General features: G+C 37.7%; 2 protein-coding genes across 12 annotated transcripts in view; one reads left to right on the top strand and one right to left on the bottom strand.

The window, feature by feature from the left end:
* Nucleotides 1-10978, top strand: part of LOC139121341 (SHC-transforming protein 1-like) — a 102700-nt gene extending 91722 nt beyond the window's left edge. For 4 of the 11 annotated variants that reach the window (XM_070686147.1, XM_070686151.1, XM_070686150.1 and 1 more), the window contains 5 exons: nucleotides 1907-2017; nucleotides 2817-2906; nucleotides 4278-4538; nucleotides 5108-5403; nucleotides 6561-10978. In XM_070686147.1, coding sequence (XP_070542248.1) covers nucleotides 1907-2017; nucleotides 2817-2906; nucleotides 4278-4538; nucleotides 5108-5403; nucleotides 6561-6686 — 884 coding nt within the window. In that variant the 3' untranslated portion in view covers nucleotides 6687-10978. The remainder of the gene's footprint in view (nucleotides 1-1906; nucleotides 2018-2816; nucleotides 2907-4277; nucleotides 4539-5107; nucleotides 5404-6560) is intronic. The other 7 variants (XM_070686152.1, XM_070686154.1, XM_070686153.1 and 4 more) reach the window with 3 other exon arrangements.
* A 3972-nt stretch (nucleotides 10979-14950) lies between these two features.
* On the bottom strand, nucleotides 14951-18971 carry LOC139121345 (zinc finger CCHC domain-containing protein 9-like). Its single transcript, XM_070686161.1, has 5 exons — nucleotides 18839-18971; nucleotides 17294-17868; nucleotides 16609-16759; nucleotides 15979-16143; nucleotides 14951-15315 (listed from the first exon to the last, which is right to left on the bottom strand). The coding sequence occupies exons 2-5, from the start codon at nucleotides 17783-17785 to the stop codon at nucleotides 15188-15190; spliced, it is 936 nt and encodes a 311-aa protein (XP_070542262.1). The 5' UTR covers nucleotides 17786-17868; nucleotides 18839-18971; the 3' UTR covers nucleotides 14951-15187.
* Between the last annotated feature and the right edge of the window lie 4 nt (nucleotides 18972-18975).

Below are 18975 nucleotides of genomic sequence, written 5' to 3' on the forward strand. Positions count from 1 at the left end.
TATATGCACTGCTGTATCTCAGCGAAAATTTAGAAAAAAACAATGGAGCTACTGCTAAGAAATTTACAGACTCTTGGCTCTTGATGCATCAGTTACTGAGCTTTTATACTGGTAAAAAGGCATTCTGAATACAGCGGTAAATTTCCTCCCAAACGAGAAAGGATAACACGCGGGCATTCTGCAATGGACGCTGTCAATTTTACCTTGCTGCATGCCCCACACACCAATCTCGGCCCGACCCCGCTGCACTTGAACAGTCTACTACCTCCATGTAGTACAGCCTTAAGTTACAGGTCTAGTAGCTGGCCAAACACACAAAAAACAACGTCGCAGTGTAAATTCCGTAGGTCAGAACCGTTGATCATAAATTTTCAGAACCAGTGATGTTTAAAAGTTTTGTATTGATCACTTCATTTAGGTTTGAATGACTTTCTCATCGAGCCGCCGCTTCTATAATTGTCCCGGGCATTGTCCATGCAAATTTGGGGCCTGCCTTAGCTCCCTCCGATCGTCTGTAGACTACAGCCTGAGCAAATTGTACAGTTGTGAAAGTCAGATATGTATCATGAATTTTATACAAAAATATAAAGAACAGAATCAAACCAAGAGGTTAGTTTGCTGTCGGGCCGGGTGCGCAGGGGACGACTTTGCAGTGAGGCCGGGATCTCTCTTGTGTTCGAACTTCCATCGCATCGCAGCTAGCCGATACTTGTTGTACTACTGTAGTCCCTGTGAGGATTAGATACCCGTTACGTTCGATATTATTTTGAAATACTTTTAAATTAATAAGTAAGACTTTTGTACTGCATTCAAGATATAATTTTTCCTTTTTGAGCGTTTTCAATTACGCCGTACGGCAACGATATGCGAAGTTGATAGGCTGTGTTGCCTGCAGCGTAGCCTGGCCATACACAAAACTTCGTTTGAGTAGACGGAGCAGAATCAGTCCCGTCATTTATTTTCAACGAAATTTTCATTATACTCCATAATGCAAGAAACGACTAGTTCAATGATTACAATGGTGAAGTGTTGAATTTTTTATTCATATATGTTTTTCTCTCTCAATTCATTCAGCAAACTTGATCTCCGTACCATCGGTCACAACGTGCAGTGCCTTGCATGCAGCTTACAATCGACTGCCTCCGTCGTTAGTTTAGCTGTTCAAGACGTTTGTTGCACGGCTCATTATAGTCGGAACAATTCTGTAAACACTTACATATTTATATCTTTCCGGTATTTCACCAACTTTCGCGCGTTTTTAGCTGAGTCTCCAGTTTCGATGGACCAGACCTTTTCGAAGAGCGTATGGTTTCTACGGATGCCACAGTAAAACTTGCGTAGATGTGGTTGAGCATGCGCGGTGGTGTGATTACGTTTCGTTTCGTGTGTCAACAAAGCTGACTTCTGGTCCGGACAAGAAGTCATTTTTCACTCCTTTACTGTTAATCTTGAGGCGGACTGGGCATGCAAACCATGCGATTCAGTATTAATTATGGTCTACTTTCACATACTGAGGATGTCATTTTAATCAAAAATATGAAAAAAATTGTTAAAAGTTACAAATACTGGTGATTTAATTAGAAAAACGGCACAATTTCAAAGTAGAATTTCAACACTTTCTTCAACAAAAATGATGTAAAATCATTTTACGTTTAACGTTGTAATAATTGGATCAATATGCTCTTTGTTTAACTTATACTTGTCAGCAAAAGTTACATATTAATTAATCAGGGAAAAGGAAAAAAATAAATAGTTTTAGTCAGTTGCTGTTGAAATTAAGTGCAGTGGAAAGCAACAAGATTTGAAAGTATAATATGTGTTACCATTTTCCACTATTATTTTGTGTAATTGTAGCACTATGTAGTGATGTTTTTTGCTATTGTAACAAATTCATCACTAATCTCAGGTGCAGCTGCCCCATATGCAAAACTTGATGATTTGCACAAAAAGACAGTTTATCAACATCTCCGAACACAAGATCCAGAGTACGAAGTAGCCAAGGACACATCCAAAGAAGGTGTCAAATTTCTTCGCACCAATTATCACATATTTTACACAATTTCATGTAGATTCCACATCTAATCAAATGACATGGCATTGCAGAAGGTGTTAAAATCAGGGAAAGTTCCATGGTTACCCCATGCATGGCACTTTCTATGTTTTATTGTTGGGGGCGCTCTTTACCATCAATGTGACCCTTCCCAACCCAACTTGAGCAAAACTCATATACCCAGTACTCCATAACACAGCATGTTTTCCACTCTACCATTCATTTGTTTATTTGTGATTTAACACTAGAACCCTGCTTTACTAAACCTGATATAATGCTGCTTCAAGAACATCTTTACAGTGTGTGTTCCCACTTTCCTGTTGCATAGCCACACATTTCTGAGTTGTCAGTGTTGTGCTCACATCTGAACCTTTCTTGTATCGTTGAATGAACTGATCAATACTTGAAATCCACCTTTATCTTATCAATTAGGCTCATGTGATAATACCATCAGAGCTCACATAAAGATAGAAAAGCCATTATTTCAAATAAATGTGATGCTTTTATGACAAATGCTAAAGAAAAAATACAGCTACAGATATCATCATCAAACAAATCCCAAAAAAATGTTTTTAACATTTTTTAAAATCAATGTTTCTCTCACTATTCACTTTCTGTTGAACACTTCATCCTTGACAACAAAGGAATGGGCTTTTGGATTGTTTGCAAAGCCGTCAGCATGACCAATCATAACGTTTGTTTTCTTTTCATTTGTTTATTTGTTATTTGTTTTGTCATATTTTGCTTTCCTTGCATGTTGCCGTAGATTCTCAATGCATCTATGATAATGCTGAAACGGAGCAACCTGTGCATTCAGCTCAGCTTAACTTGTACGAGGAGCCTGAACAGCCAAAAGGTTTTTCAGTTTACTATGCGTAACAGTGGTGGTAGTGTTTGGTGATAGAGCAGCCACTGTACACGCTGTGTGCTTTGTGCATATGTGCATACAAGAATGGGTTGATGCTGATTGACTAGTGTGTGGACTTGAACTTCAGTTAATATTCTACTGTTTAGCTGTTTCTCCCTCTTTCTGTTATTTTAACTTTTTAAGTGTGACCTTCGTATCTCGGGGACAATCTCAGATGGTGCCATACATCACTCTACCACATCACTACAGACACTTCTACAACCTCGTAAAATTCTACACACTGTTCAAAACTTAAAAACTAACAGTAGTAGCTGTAGCTTTTGGTGATTTTTCCAGCATTTATCTGCCAGAGATATCGGGTCAATGAACTTGCAAACTTTAGGCTATGTAGTTAAGCGAGGTTATATGTTACAAATTGTTATGGTCAAATGATGCATCGAAACCTGTTCACCCCCAATGTCCCTGTAAACAGGTCCACAATCATCATTGAGGACAATAGATTTGAGCCAGACCATGGCAGTGTAAGAGGTAATCTTATATAAGTTCAGGGTTGATTTTGTATTTTCCATCTCCATGACAAAAAAGTTTGAAACAAAAGCAACATGGGTCATTTAACATTTAACAGGAATTTACCATTTCTGTAAATGGTATACAGATTTCAGTCTTCCGGAAATTTATAATACTATATCAAGTATTCAACCAGTTGAAGAAAATTCTTAAATTCTTTCATTTTTGATGAGATATTGAACACAAAAATATATCACCAGAAGTTCCAGACACTTTTTTCTTTCCTTGTGTATTAAAGAAATTTTGTCTGTGATGTATTGGCATGAGAGACTGTGTAGTTTTCATGGATAAACTGCAGTACAAAAGATCATCAAGATAGTGTCAAAAGATCCTGACTTTCTGCCTTTGAACATTCTTTCTCCATAATGATTTCACTTAATACTAACTTATATTCCAGCGTAATCTTGAATTCAATTGTTCTGTTGCCATTTGCACAGCTTGAACATGCACATTTGGTTCCAATTTCTCATACTGTATGAATACAACAATAGGGATGCATATCTATGCATCACACATCAACATGTCTGTATAACTGTATGAATGTAAATAATATGTGTGTGTGTGTGTGTGTCTATGTATGTATCTGTGTGTGTATGCATGTGCTTGTATGTATGTATGATTGTATATGTGAATTTGTATGTATGTGTGTATGTGTGTATGTGTGTGTGTGTGTGTGTGTGGATGCATGTCAGGGTATGTGTATGTCTATGTATTGATATATGTATGGGTGTATGTATCTGTCAAGTTTACATTTGCTTTTCCGCTAAATTTACTATGATGTGTTTTTTCAAGGGTATGACACTCCCAATTCAGCCAAAGCCTCATACGACGTCCCTAAATCAGCAGTCATTGCCTTCGACGACAACATTTACTCGCTTCCTCAACACCTGCACAGTTCTGATGTGGGTAATCTTCGCAGCGGTAGAGACAGTCCCATGGACACCAGCCAGTCACAAGCCAAACCACAGACACCGCCCACATCGGTGGCTTCACAGCAAAACAACAGCATCCAGCAGTCCACAGTCTCCTCTACAACAGATGTCTTTGATATGGGTAAGTGAAAGCATATGTGAACCTCTTGGGGCAGGTTTGGCATGACCTCTGTGACTTGGTCCTAATGGGAAATATGGTTTGTGTAATGTTATATCACTGAAGCAGATATGATTCAGAAACTCATTTCATTTCCATCACTGTCGTGATTTGATCTTTAGTCACTGCATTGTACTTCAGTTCCATTGCTAGCTGTGAAAATGTCAACAATTTTATCTTCCATTTTACATGTATGTACTGCAGCCAGGGCTCATCATATAAACTGGAAAATGTGTGTAAGTACATATATATATGTACTTGCACAGATACACAGCAAAAATATGAGAAACACTGCATATGTCACCTTTGTATGTGGTGTGTAGAGGTGAATCATGGAATGTAGATAGGAATTTTTTGAAATAAGTGTGCCACTTCCAACAAAAAGCGACTGAGCAAGTGAAAAATCAAAAACTCAATAATAACTTGGCCAATAGTTTTGATATAATATATTCCCATGTATGATCTTAGTCAGATCATGAAAACTTCAGAGATGTAATGCCAAAATGATTCCGTCCCTCTGCTTGTTTTGACAGAACCATTTCAGCCAGGCGGGGGAGCAGCTGCTGCCACGGCTGCCGCCACTGCCAACAGCGAAGGGGTAACAGCATCAGAACACGGAGGGGCAGCCACAGCTGATAATCCGGCGGAGTCATTACAAAATGAAATCTGGTTCCACGGGCCGCTGACCAGGAAGCAAGCTGAGCTTCTCCTTGAAGAAGATGGTGACTTCTTGGTCAGAGAGAGTACGACCACACCCGGTCAGTATGTCCTGAGTGGTATGCAAGGTGGTCATAGTAAACATTTACTTCTTGTGGATCCGAAAGGTGTGGTAAGTATGAACGGAATGACGGACATTTTAATGGAGCTTGTTGGGCTCAGGGTCCATATGCCCCTTGAAAATCCTTGAATTTTAAAGCTTCCTTGAAATTCCTGGAAATTTCCCTGAAAATAAAAATTAATCTTGAAAAATAATTTAAAATTGTTAATCTGGCCACAATTTTCAAAAATGACTAGACGATCAGTGGTTATATCATAAAAATTATATGAACAATGATATATGACAATGATATATTGTAAAAATAATGTAAGGAAAATGGTATTTTGGATCTAAAAAATTACCAAAAAAGTCTTGAATTTACAGTGACTTTGCACATATATGGACCCTGGTGTCTGCATAGTTTGGGGATATATTCCTGCAAATAGACAAAACTACCTCCCCTGGTGTTGAGAAATTTCACTAAATGTCAGAAATATCAGTCAAAGCACAGAGATAGTCTATTGTAACAGAGTGAACCTACTGACTTGACTTGTTTCACATTCCCACACTGCTGAGACCAATTTTTACATTGAATATCAAAACCTTATGAGATTTTGCAATGACCAAAAAAAATCTATCACAGGCAGATTAAACTTTTATAAAGGAAAAAAGATAGCTTGAGTTTGGCACTGCTGTCTGTCTCAAGTCTGATTTGATTTTCGTGGCAAGTGCAGTAAACTGATCAAAAGAACATAATTGTACATGTAAAATTGATGATTAGATATTACATGCCTAGAAAAAGATTTGCTGAAACTTTCCACAGGGAAACTTTCAACCATCTCTTTCCAAATCTAGAATAAAAGTCTGGGGGTCACCATGTAAAGTGTGGTACCAGAGAAACCGCAGGGTATTACGGTCATTTTAGTATTTCAAGTGGTATCTATAAAATTTGGATGTTTTGTGTCACTAGTCCCAAACTTGCAATGGTAGCCCCTTGTTTTTATTCTGGATCATGAAGGAGAATGGTCCAAAGTTGTACTGGATAAAGTTTTGGCAAATGTTTCAAGACACACTCTGTACTACAAAATGAGACAATCAAAATGCCATTTAGTACATATTTCCTAACACCTTTGCAAATTATTTTAGCAATAAACGCTATAAAAATTGTCCAGAAAATAATTTCGTAATTGAATCTGACTGAGATATGTGAACTTTTCTGCTTTTACCAGGTGAGAACAAAAGATAAAGTATTCGACAGCGTTGTTCATCTGATCAGTTATCACCGTGACAACAAGGTACCCATCATGTCTGCCGGCAGTGCCGTGAAGCTCAGCCAACCAGTTCTGAGGCACTGAGAAGATATCAGCTTCATTGAAAGAATCAGACAATGACTTTTACAAATGGATACAGCCATCAGCCAATCCTCAATTACAATAGAAGTGATTTTTGGTACAGTGAGCCTGCCAATGGCCATGGTTGTCTCATTGCAAACCAACCAATGAAGTGGGCTGTCTCATCAGGCAGCATCAGCAAGGCAAGGTCACTGACCTCGTTCAGAGACAGATGTCAAAGTTCAAGACCTAATCATAGTCATGGAAAGACTGAACTTCAATTGACAATGTGAAATAATTCATTGTTGCATTGTTTTTTTTCATTTCTTGAAAAGTTTTTAAAAAATGATAGTATTCTAACATGGGACCATGATTTACAAACTTGTATGTATGTTCCATATAAAGTACAGGTCATTTTCTTCATCAGAGATACTCTAGGTAATTAAGCAGACTTTTTTTACTCAAACTCTATCAATACCTAGGTATTCTCATCTTGCCTTTATTTTGAAAGCATTGCAGTAGACGTAGCTCAACTGTCATCCCCCATAGTCACCCCAAGTGGTCACCTCAATCACATTCAAGTATTGTTCACCAGAATTTTTTTATTTTGAAAATATTTTCTATAAATATGAAGTTTATTCTGGATGAGGATAATGTTTCTTATTCAGATTAATCCAGTTATTTCAAATACGGGATAAAAAAATGAGAAAAATTTATAAATTTCTTGAGATTTCTTGTGTCACTTTTTTTTTTCAAAGATTTCTAGCAGTGTGTATGCGTTGAAGTGGTGAGTACCAGTTATATATTGTTGCTCTCAATCCAAATATTTACACAAGTGCCAAATATAAAGTTAGATTATGCAGAGGTTTTTAGCAAAAATTATCTAGATGTCTATAAGAAAATAGGGACAAAATTTAGGATCGGGGAAAGAGTTCATTTCCATTTGAAAGCCATGGTAATACTGAAATATAAATTCAGGGTTTGTGGAAAGATAAGCGTAATTTAATCATAAACTGTGCCGTTAAATTTAGTATATGTGCAACATGCACTTTTTGAAAGAGAATGCACCTTCAGAATATTTGCAAGTGTCTCCAGCTCAATAACAATACCAGCCAGATGAAAATGAAAGAGATACTTCACACTGTATTGTCCCAAAAGCAAAGCTAACTTTTCGGCAAAATGGCTGCAAACTTTTACCAAAGGGATCAGACTGTGTAGAAATTTAGCAGTGAAAATTGTTGTTTTTCCTTCCCAATCAAAAACTATACTCTACGTAAAGTCTGGATAGCGAGTCAGAAACAAAATTATCATCCTAGTCAAATTCTCTGTTAAAGCTTTGTACTGTATCACAAATGATCAGGTTACCATGGTAACATGCTACTATCAAAGATAGGAAAACAAAAGTTTCAGTTTTGAATAAATGTCAGATATATAAAGTGGTGTCATATTTCAATGGAGGAAGTTTTTTATCTACTAAATCATTATATGTTTGTCTTTACTTCACATGATATTATCCTTTTAAAACAAACATCTATTTAAGAATAAATTTCCCTGATATTTTACAAGCTTTACACATATATTAGTCAGAAATTTCATTTCCTGTATTCAATTTGTGCTGTACAAACAGTAGAAAACTAGTCTATTTGTTGTCCATGGTTGATACTGCATTCTGGCAGCTTCATCAGTGCATGGCTGACCTTTAACCTCAGATGCCTTATCTGATTTGCATAAAAGCAAATCGTCAATTTTTCTATTGTAGTGTTTTTTCTCTTACAGTTCTAGGGCTATTTATTTAACTGGTACCTGTTACCTGAAGGTACAACTCAATGTAGTGTTTCCTCACGTATTCTTTGTTGTAATGATAACACAGGTGGTAGGCGAGACTGAAGAATATTTTACCTGTAGAGGACGATATTATGGATCAATAATAGTGTAATCCTAGGGGGTCCAGTGGCTTTACAAAGCTATGGAAGGGCCCCTTAAAAAAACATTTTTTTTCATTTGGAAGTTTTGGCCTAGCGTTTTCATATGAACCAAGGTTGTGAAGTAAAGAGAAAATGCTGCTTTGTAAACGCAGATGTGCACTTGTAAACAATGGACCAGCATTGAATGTACTGTTGTAATCGGAATTATGAAGTCATCTCTTCTTCAAGTGAATTCAGCAATTTGACATTACAAAGTTGCATGTACTGGTCAATATGTAACTCATGCTGAAATTTCACCGTACAAAAATTATTGCACTTACATGTATACACGAAATCTTTTCCGTGTGAACAAGGTACCCAACATGAACTTTGGATTCCTGATGTTTTGTGAAGGGGAAAATATTTTATGGAGTTGTTCATACACGCACACACATTGGTGCAGATAGGGAAATACTTGCCATTGGCCATGTGTCATATTTACTACTTCTGTCATCCTGCTGACAAGTCATGTTTTTAAGATCTTTTCCAAGAATAGAAATGTTAGTTGCCCATCCTGATTGATAATAGGTTTGTTGTAAAGCTTTTTTATAGTAACCATCTCTTGCAGAGTAGTGTTAGCAGTACCAGTTCAAATCATGACCTCAGTGATAGCTAGTTCGGAAGACTCAGTATGATTTCATGTTTGCTGCATTTATATGTTAACATTTTTAAAACTCCATGTGCCATATGTAGAGTGATCCCATGGTGCTGCTCATGTGCATATGCATGCCCAGCATCTTTCGATAGCTTTTGTTTCTCAGATAACCCTTGTTGCCGTGTGTCATATCTCGGCACTTTGACAGTAAAGGGTTTATTCTAGCTTTACTGATGTACCTCACAGCTGTGTTTTACAACAATCCACGTATAATCATAAATAACAAGTTGAAGTAGAGTCTATATGACTATTTTGAAGTGATTTTGTGATTTAGTCAAATGAAATATACACACACTTTCCCGTTCACATGTTGATGACTGAAACTACATGTATTTTACAAGTGCCAATTTCAACTGTTCGGCATATTGACACAGTATATATGGATGTGCAATGCTCACCATTATTGCCATCAACTTTTACTTGTCACGGTGTTTGCTAATAGACTGATTGTATATGACATTACAGATGAAGTAGACAGTTCATCATGCTATGGCCAGATGAATCACTATAGGGGTTAGCTAAGATATCCTAGTTACTGATACAAGTGTATACATGTACTTGCTCCAAGTCAGTGGGTATATAAATATTAAAACAGAATAAATTGAGGGAATAAACTTCAGCAGACTGTTGCATTAGTGTCAGGGTGGGGTGAAGCATTGGCCCACCAGTAACTGCTGCCGAGAAAAGCCGAGTGACTGGGGCCAGTCTAATCCAAATGGTGAAAAATATGAAACAATCAAATTTTAAGTTTATATGCTTTTGTTATTTTCTTCAGCAAATAATGTCCAAGATTAAAGAAATTTAACATATCTTTAGACTTGTCTTAACGGATTTTCTTGCTATTGTTTTCATGAGTGTGAACCTGAGGAGCTGTTCTCCTGTAACAAGCATTTGGGCATGACATTTTCAACCAGCTTTCTCATTCCAATATGTGCAGCGCCCTCATGCGACCGATCTTGAAGGGTGTATACCGTAGTAGGTCACATGAAAGGGGACAGAACAACAAGTATAATTTCACAGGAAGCACTTTGATAACAGTGTGCTCCAACAGAAAAGACCTTCAATAGAAGTTTATCTATACAAGTTATGTTACATTATTTTGAGCTGTACAGGAATAATGAGGCAGTATGTTGTGGCTAGAGATCGATATTTGTAGCTAGAAAGTTGAGAATGTTTCGATACTCCGCTATGTTATAACAAGGCTGTCATCCCTGTATCCAAGTAGACTAGTCCAACTATACCCCTCAAATAGACATTGAATTAAACCAAAGTAAACAGCCATAAGGAAAGGTTCACAGGGGTTCCACTCCTACTGCTTTCACTCTAACAAGCTTGTAACTGTACTTAAGAAATTACCATAAAAACATTTAAACTATTTGTAACTTTTCTGTGTAAATAAGCATACCCAGAGGAATATTTTAGAATGACATTGCTTTGAAATTGAAGAGAGAGACTGCTATAGATTGATACTTGTAGTGGAATGTCATGAAGTTTCCAAACTGACTTGTAAATTTTTTTAAAGAAATCATGGAAGATTTAAACAAAGAAGGATGACTTTTGTCCATTTTCAATATCACATTTGGAAGCCAATACAGAAGAGTTTTTACAAACTTTGCTACGCTTGTATCATACTGAATATTCAGAAGTTCACTGAACAAATAAAGTTAAATAAGTATTTGATGTTTATACATCCATGATATCTTGTGTCTGTCTGTGATTTTTGTAGAGTGGATGATACTGTACAGTGGACCATTTTATGTTGTATGAGTTTGAAGACACCATGCTTATTTTGGGGGTTGCAGGACATTGCCATTAAACAGGACTGGAACATCAGTTGCTTGAGGGCGCTCCTTCTCAGGGAGCGTAGAGAGCGCCCTTGGGTGACAGATGTTCCAGTCTAGGCACTAAGCACATCATATAGTTTTGAGAACTGGACAAAAAGTCAGTATATCTCACTGTCATACATAGATTGACTTTTCCACACAAATTGGTACAATGAATATACACTTAAATGACATCTTTCAAGGAGAAAGACTATTGTAGGTATGTCCAGGACAAATATTATAGTTTTAAGCTTGTGCAAGAGTTCAAGTGAAGTACTTATGGTTGATAAGGCACACTTAATACATGCATTACATCATGGTAAAAGTTCTTGCAAAATTACATTTACACCTGGAAAAATTCTTTTAGAAGTGGCCAGATTGAGTGATAGAGCCAAGGTCACAAAATTTACATTCTGTTATTACCACATTTGTATTTTACAGGAGGGTTACAGCAACTCTGATTTGTTACAGACTGATTTGTTCCTTCAACGTGGCCAGTGTACTGGAAAGTTTGCCCTGGGGTTTACATAAAGAATAGGGCAAATGTCCCTGTAGCTACTAGAGACGTGGTTGTTATGGAAGAAGTATAATTATACTAGATATAGTGAGTGCAGAGGTCCTACTCATACTTACAAAGCCTGTACACAGACATTTAACAATAGCCAGCATAGACAACTGCTATCCAGGTCTATAGTTTCTTTGCCATCTATCTCTCAATCTCGAAACAATTAGACAAGTTGTTTCTGAGATGATGATAGTAGCATAATAGCAATAATTTGATGCCACTAAGTGCCTTTCTGTGCTAGTGCGTCTCTGTATGAACAACATGTATAGTGTCATCATATTTGACATAGTCTTCCTGGCATATGCGTTACTTTATATGCTGCTTGAACTCATTATGTTCACAAGACTAATTCACCTAGCGTAGCAATCAGTAGCTAAAACCCCTCAAAATAGATGTTCAATTCAACAACCGGCTTAGTGGTTGATATAGCTGTGCTGTGATATTTAAGAGAGTTCAGAGGATAGGCGTTAGCTGGTTTTTGGCAAAAGCCATAATTAATAATAATAATATTTGTAATAAAAATTAATTGTCCTCGCCATTTATAAATAAAAATACCCAGGGCAGAGTGTTGCTCCTATCTAACAAACAAAAATAGGTATACGTATTTTCACTTGTGAACAACAAATACTATTGAGTTTGCAATGAGTTTAAACTTTCAATTTTTAGACAGTAGTCCATTTTGACCAGTTTTCTATTTTGGTGATCAACAGTAGAAGTTTGGCAGTCAAAACTCAAAATTTTGGGGTAATTTAATCTCCAGGAACACACAAACAACCAGGAGGCATAAAACGTGCTGATGAGAATGAAACTAACAACAGCTCCACTTATACTTTCAAATGTTGGACATCAGTAAAAAATAAAAGGATTTCAATATTTCCAGTTTCATTAGTAGTATGTGTAGCATTAAATGTTAATACTTGTTGGTTTCAGAAAGAAATGTATAACTATGATTTGACAATTATTATGAGCAAAATATATCGGAAGTTAACATTGTCCACTGCAAGTTGAAATTTGTGATCAAAAGCAGAAAACCACTCGTCGTTTTAGCAATGAACTGATACATTTGAACCATAGGGAGCACATTTATATACCGTATTCCTCCGATTCTAAGACCCCGCCCGTTTATAAGACCCCCAGGATTATTTATCAATTCATAATTAGCTGTTAGTTCGTTTATAAGACCCCCCAGGGGGGTACACCCGAATTTTGACTGGAACAATAGAGCCATTGTCATGTAATGAGACCAGAATATCCACAACACCTACGCTGCTTATCAAAGTCACAAACAAGTGTCAAAGTGAAGTATCAAACCTCACACACACACGCACACTATGTTGGGGTTTGGAACATGTCAATCGGGAACAGTTCTATAATTTCCTGGCGATAAAACTACACTTGGATTTCACTACCTAAATGAACAATATAAAAGAGTTGGATTTTTAGCATCTCGATCTAGTACAATATCGTCTCTTCGTTACTGTCATTTTGCAACCATCAAAATAAGCAGATTTTCATACTACTGAGGCAAAAGACTACGGCACATGAAAAAGTTGCTCTTTAAATGGTGTGCTTATAAAGATTTTTTCAACAGTTTTCTATCAGGTAAGGTATCTTTTGTGATCATTGTGAATAGCTGCACGTTTTCTCTTACGTTCAAATTTACCATTAAAGTATAAAAAGATTTTTTCAACAGATTTCTATCACGTAAGTTTTCTTTTGTGATCATTGTGAAGCGCTGCAAGTTTTCTCTTACGTTCAACTTTACTGTATAAGCAACCAGTGAAAATAGAAATATCATTGGCATCGTAAAATCTTTCAAAAAGACTTAATGACGACGATATCGACTTCGACTGGTTTGACTTAGAAGAAGAGGGCAATTATTGTGTTGACAAACGAAACGCGATATCCAAAGTTTCTTCCGCGCATGAACTGAAAATTCTTTGAATTTCTTCCGTTTATGTTTCATCAATTTTGTAGTTTTTCTCATATAATGAAGGTATTTATTGTTTGAAGGCATTTGTTTGTGTCCTTTCCTGAACTAGTCCCAGCAATGAGTAGAACGATAGTGTAACAGATTTTCAAGATTATGCACGCTTTCGAAGTCTTGCGAGGGAAAAATACCCAACTTCATAAGCTTAAACGGCCCTATACACTTACAGTTAGAACAAAAACGTGCATTCCGAACAGTTGATCATACATGACTGAATTCCACATCATGAGACATTTCGGTCATCGATACAAGTAATAAAAAATCTTCAGGGTGTATTGCCAAAAATCAACACATCAAATATAAAGCAGATTGGCGCAGCAATCTTTGTCTCGGCCAGCCGATGCCTCAACACTTTACCTGTTCGAGCCTGCCTGTTCGTAAGATCACATTTCGTTTCGAGATACGGTTAGACTTTTTGAAACTAGGAGCAAAATAATAAAACTCACGACGTGTAACTGATTGTTTATTTTAAGGAGTACAGTAAATGAAAATCGTACATAGAAAACATCGGACGGACACCATCCCACTGAACAGAATTTACCTTGACCTCATGCACTGACACCTTTGACCTATTGCGTAAATTGACCAATCACAGCCAGCGGAACTTCAGGGACTTTCCCTTCACTCATTGTCTGACCTTTGTGGCCATGCTATGGGGAGCTAGCTGCTGCTGAGGAACGTACTTGTTGTACAAAGTTTCGTGGTGATTATCTATTCACGAAATACAAAGATTTATTGCTATCGTATTGTTTAGTAAAAGAAGGTATGGCAAATACGTTATATTTCAAGACTTGTGGATCTCCATTAATTTATACTTGTACAGATTCGACTGCCAGTATCTACGCAGCATGGCCATGAGTTGATATCACAAAGAATGAGTTGTCTGTAGCGTGAATCAAAAAATCATTGGCACAAAAATTGGCATAAATTAGCATAAATTAACAACGACGTTCGATTTGGCAGTGGCATTCGTTTATTAGACCCCTACATCTCTTTCGTAATCTTTGGTTCTGAAAAGGGGTCTTAGAATCGGAGGAATACGGTAGTGTCAGAGGGATAGCTAGTCAACGGGGTTGCTTATTCTGTTTGAGTCATGATGGCGAAGATTAGACTACCCTAGTCATAATAGTTATACCATGTAACTTGTGTGTTACTCAGCTAATAAAGTATGACGACTTCGGGTATTTTTGTGTACCTGCTGCCGTCTCTCCTACTCCAACGTTCTACCCCAGAGTGTATGTATCCAAATAACCGATAGTTACCCGCCGCTAAACCAAGCTACATGACATAATTGATATGGACTATAGTTTACTGTAGCTAAAAAATACAATAAACAATATTGCACAGTAAGGTAGTGTGGTCTCAACTGTCTCACTGTGCATACAATGTCATTCACAAAGGTACCCTGGCAGGCAGCATAATACTCAGCACCAGATCATTATCATATGTAAATTATATGCAAAATGTAGCCATTACTGTCTTTGCATCTTCAAATCACAGTAGTAACAGATAGTGGAATATTTTACTGTTAGAAGTTCACAACTTTTGGTCCTTTTGGTTTGACTTGAGGTTTTTTGAAAGGTCTTGATAATGTGGGCTCTGCATCAGCACTCTCGAATCTCCTCATTGCCATGGAAACACCACCAAACTCAGGTGCTGCAGTTGAGTGAGAAACGGGAAACAGAAAAGATACAATCACATATGTTATTGCACACATCTCTACGGAAATGAAAACAACTTCCCTCTATTAAAGATTGTCAACCCTGCAGATAATGCTATCGGGAGAGACCACACAATATGAAATTCTACTTACAGCTTGCCATATTTATCAGCCAGTGGTTTGTTATAGGCAGTTTACTGATAGAGTATTACACGGTTCCTAAGTTAGTCATTAATCCAAGTACCCCATGGTACACCACTGCCCTGGTGTACCATTGGGTACTTGGATTAATAACTTAACTTAGGAACCGCCGCCCTGTAACATAATTAGTAAAATGCCTACAACAAACCACTGGCTGACAGCAAAAATGTTGCCAGGGTTCACAAATCATGTGCTCCTACACAGCAAATAAATTACAACCTGACAGTAAGCCACGGATAAACATTTGGTTAAGTAATATCAAAAGATATTGCCTAGATTTTGAATACTTTGATTGAAGATCTCAAATGGAAAGAAATATTGTCCCTTGCATTCTCCCTAGAAAAGCAGAAAAGCTAGATAAAGTTTTGGATTTTACAAAAAAGTAAATGCCTTCATTTGCCATTCACAAAATCAATTTCATGAACCATGGCAGTGTGCCAGGAATGGGTTAAGCTCACCTTTTACTATGGGTTCCTCAGGGCAGTCTCTGACAAAATGTTCAACTGAGCCACACAGTTTACAGCCGCCACCATGCGGGTACAGACCTCTGGGATTATCTGGACACTGCTTGGATAGATGACCCATTTGATGACAGATAAAACATTTCGCAAATTGAAATTCACCTTGAACGTGAACAAGAAAACAGAATCATGTTAAAACATATTCTGGAAGCGCTCCCACATTGAAACTTATAGCATAAAGTCACAAAGCTAATGTCATCACAATGACTTGGGAGCAAGTTGATGGCTTTGTCATGTTTTCATTTATTTGGAATTCATTGAATAGAATTATCTTGATCAAAATGAAAGATAAAGTCACATCAAAAACACAGCAATGCAAGTCACCATGACAACTACATGAACACAATTTGACATTGGTTGTGACTTTACAAAGCAACTTATAAGACACCAGTGCAACTCCAATTTGGAGAAAAACTCTAGATCAAAGCTGATGAAATTAACATGAAAATTTGTACAACATGGCACTTGAAGGATAATTGATCTTGAGAGTTTTGCATATTTAAATCTCCATACATTGTCTGAAATTGCTATAAGCAGTTTTTGAAATGCTGTGATAACAGCAAATACCTTTCTTTGTTTTGAGTTTGACTCTGCATTGATGTGAAGAATGTTCTGTAGAACCGCAACGGAAACAGATCCCCATACCCTGATCAATATCCATGATCAGATCTGGACAGTCAGCCACACCATGTCCTGGCTTGCGACACTGGAAACACACCTGGATGAACCAATATAATTATAAGGCCTTGCAAGACAACATTGTGATGATTCCTGTATTACAATTTAATTAAATTTTCAATTTATCACTAGGGAGGGTATATTCTTCATTTATTAATATTAGTTTGACTTGTCATGACCACAGGTTCCAGACTTGACTGGAACAATTTGTTCAGTATTTATAGTTATTAAACGGTCAGTAGCTGTAACTTTGGTTGATTTTCTCCTTATTTTTGTTTCGCATGTTAATTGCAAGTTCTTTTTCTACTTCCCAAAGCATGTTGAACTTGTGAACACAGTATCTATGTATGCAAAAAAACATGCATTGTTATGTTTTACATTTGAATTCTAGCTCAGACCAGAATTCACTTGTCAACAGCAACAGTGCAGTTTACACATGTACAGACTGGGTTGACAAGCCGAATACCGTGTATTCACCATGTTCAGTACTAAAGATAATAATAATGGGATATAAAAGATGCATCCATCATGGTATACTTTCAAGTTCAAGTTCAAAGGATGACAGCTGTCTCACTTTTTTACTGCTTCTTTCTTTGATTCTTTTCAGTCTCCTGTCTTCTCTTCTCTTGTCTTTTTTAGCTGCCAGTTCAACAGCGGACAGTTCTTTCTTTTTCTTTTCTACTGCCAATGCAGAGCTTGAGCTGTCCTCGTCTTTCTGTTTTCTTGCTTCCAATCCATCACCTCTTTCAAGGTCCCCATGTCTAAATTTTTTCCTTTTCTTTTCTTTATGACTTGTTCGTTCATCTGTACTGTCTGGCTTTCCAGTCATGGCAGAATCTGTTCTTCCAGTCAAAGTTGCTGTCATTGCTTGATCTGTGCCTGTATTTCCTGATTGGACTTTGTGTTTCTTCTTCTTGGGCTTCTGTTTATCGTCACCTTGTCGTCCAACTCTCTGATTTGTTTTGTTGCTTTCTTTGGTACACTGTTCACCCGATGACTGTAGCTCTCCCCATGAAGATGCTTCATGGGGTCTTTTCTTAGGTCCTCCCCTAGCCCACCTCGTCATGATGCTAGGTGAAGAATGTACAAACACTCTTTCCTTGACTGCACTTTCTAAAACTTGCTGCTCCCAACACTATGTATCTGGACCTGTAAAGTTAGAGGAGAGAAAAGGGTAAAGTCATCTGAATTTACTCTACGAAATTTTCAGCTGCTTGGAGCACAGGTGCTGGCAGCATTGCTTGTATAGTTGGTTGAAAGCCCAGGATTGAAGTGTGAGACCGAAGGCCAAACCTTGCCTTCGGCCTCACACTTCTATCCCTGGCCTTAGCTGCAGTACTGTAAAACCTCGAGCTGCAGCACTGCAGCCACCCAGGCCTGCGATCGACTATCTGGTTACTGGTCATTTCGGCACCAAGTTGTTTCGGCCTCTCAGTTTCCGGCACCAAGTCGTTTTGCCACCACAACCTAAGACGTTTCGGCACCCCTGTTTCAATTTTTTTTCAAACCAATGAGTCATATTCGTAAGTCTGGCCTCTGCATTCTGACCAGTACTTTTATGTGCATTTTGTGTGACTTTTGCCATACGTTTTGGCACCGCTTTTAAACTTTTGCCATATCGGCAGCTGTTGCTATCGATAAACTTGTGTCACAAATTTGAAAATGATATGAAGACTTTTTTCTACAGTTTCTTACCATGTTCTCACAAAGATTAAAGTGTGTACGTGAATTTTGACACTATACTTATACTATTTTGTGCTTTGATTTATAGGGTGCATACTACGCGGCGGCCGCTATGTATCACTACACTCGTAACTGTGGGTGGCGGTGCCGAAACGTCTTGTGCTGAAACGTTTAGAAACCGACTATCCCAGCAACCCTGCTACAATTGGCAAGCACTGTGCCACCTAGCTGCAGTACAGTAGCTCGAGGTTTGCCTGGGTATTTGAGTCGGACGGCAAAATCTGGTTTGCCGTCCGACCCAAATATCCAGGCAAAACCTCGAGCTACTGTACTGCATCTATGTGCCAACCGGATCGGCGGTACGCCTGGATCGAAAACCCAACTTTTAAGAAAATATATCCTCTGCAATATATATAAAAAGACGACGGCGACGTACCTGAATTGTCCCTTGAGTTACGGTCCCTCCACAAAGTGACCGTGCTTGAGTTTATGATGCAAAATACTACTGTTATCTCGTTTCGCGTTTACCGACATATTTAAGCATGTGCGCAGCCATATTGCAATCCCATAAAT

The sequence above is a fragment of the Ptychodera flava genome, chromosome 21 (genome assembly GCF_041260155.1).
Source record: "Ptychodera flava strain L36383 chromosome 21, AS_Pfla_20210202, whole genome shotgun sequence".
NCBI classification, from domain to species: Eukaryota; Metazoa; Hemichordata; class Enteropneusta; family Ptychoderidae; genus Ptychodera; species Ptychodera flava.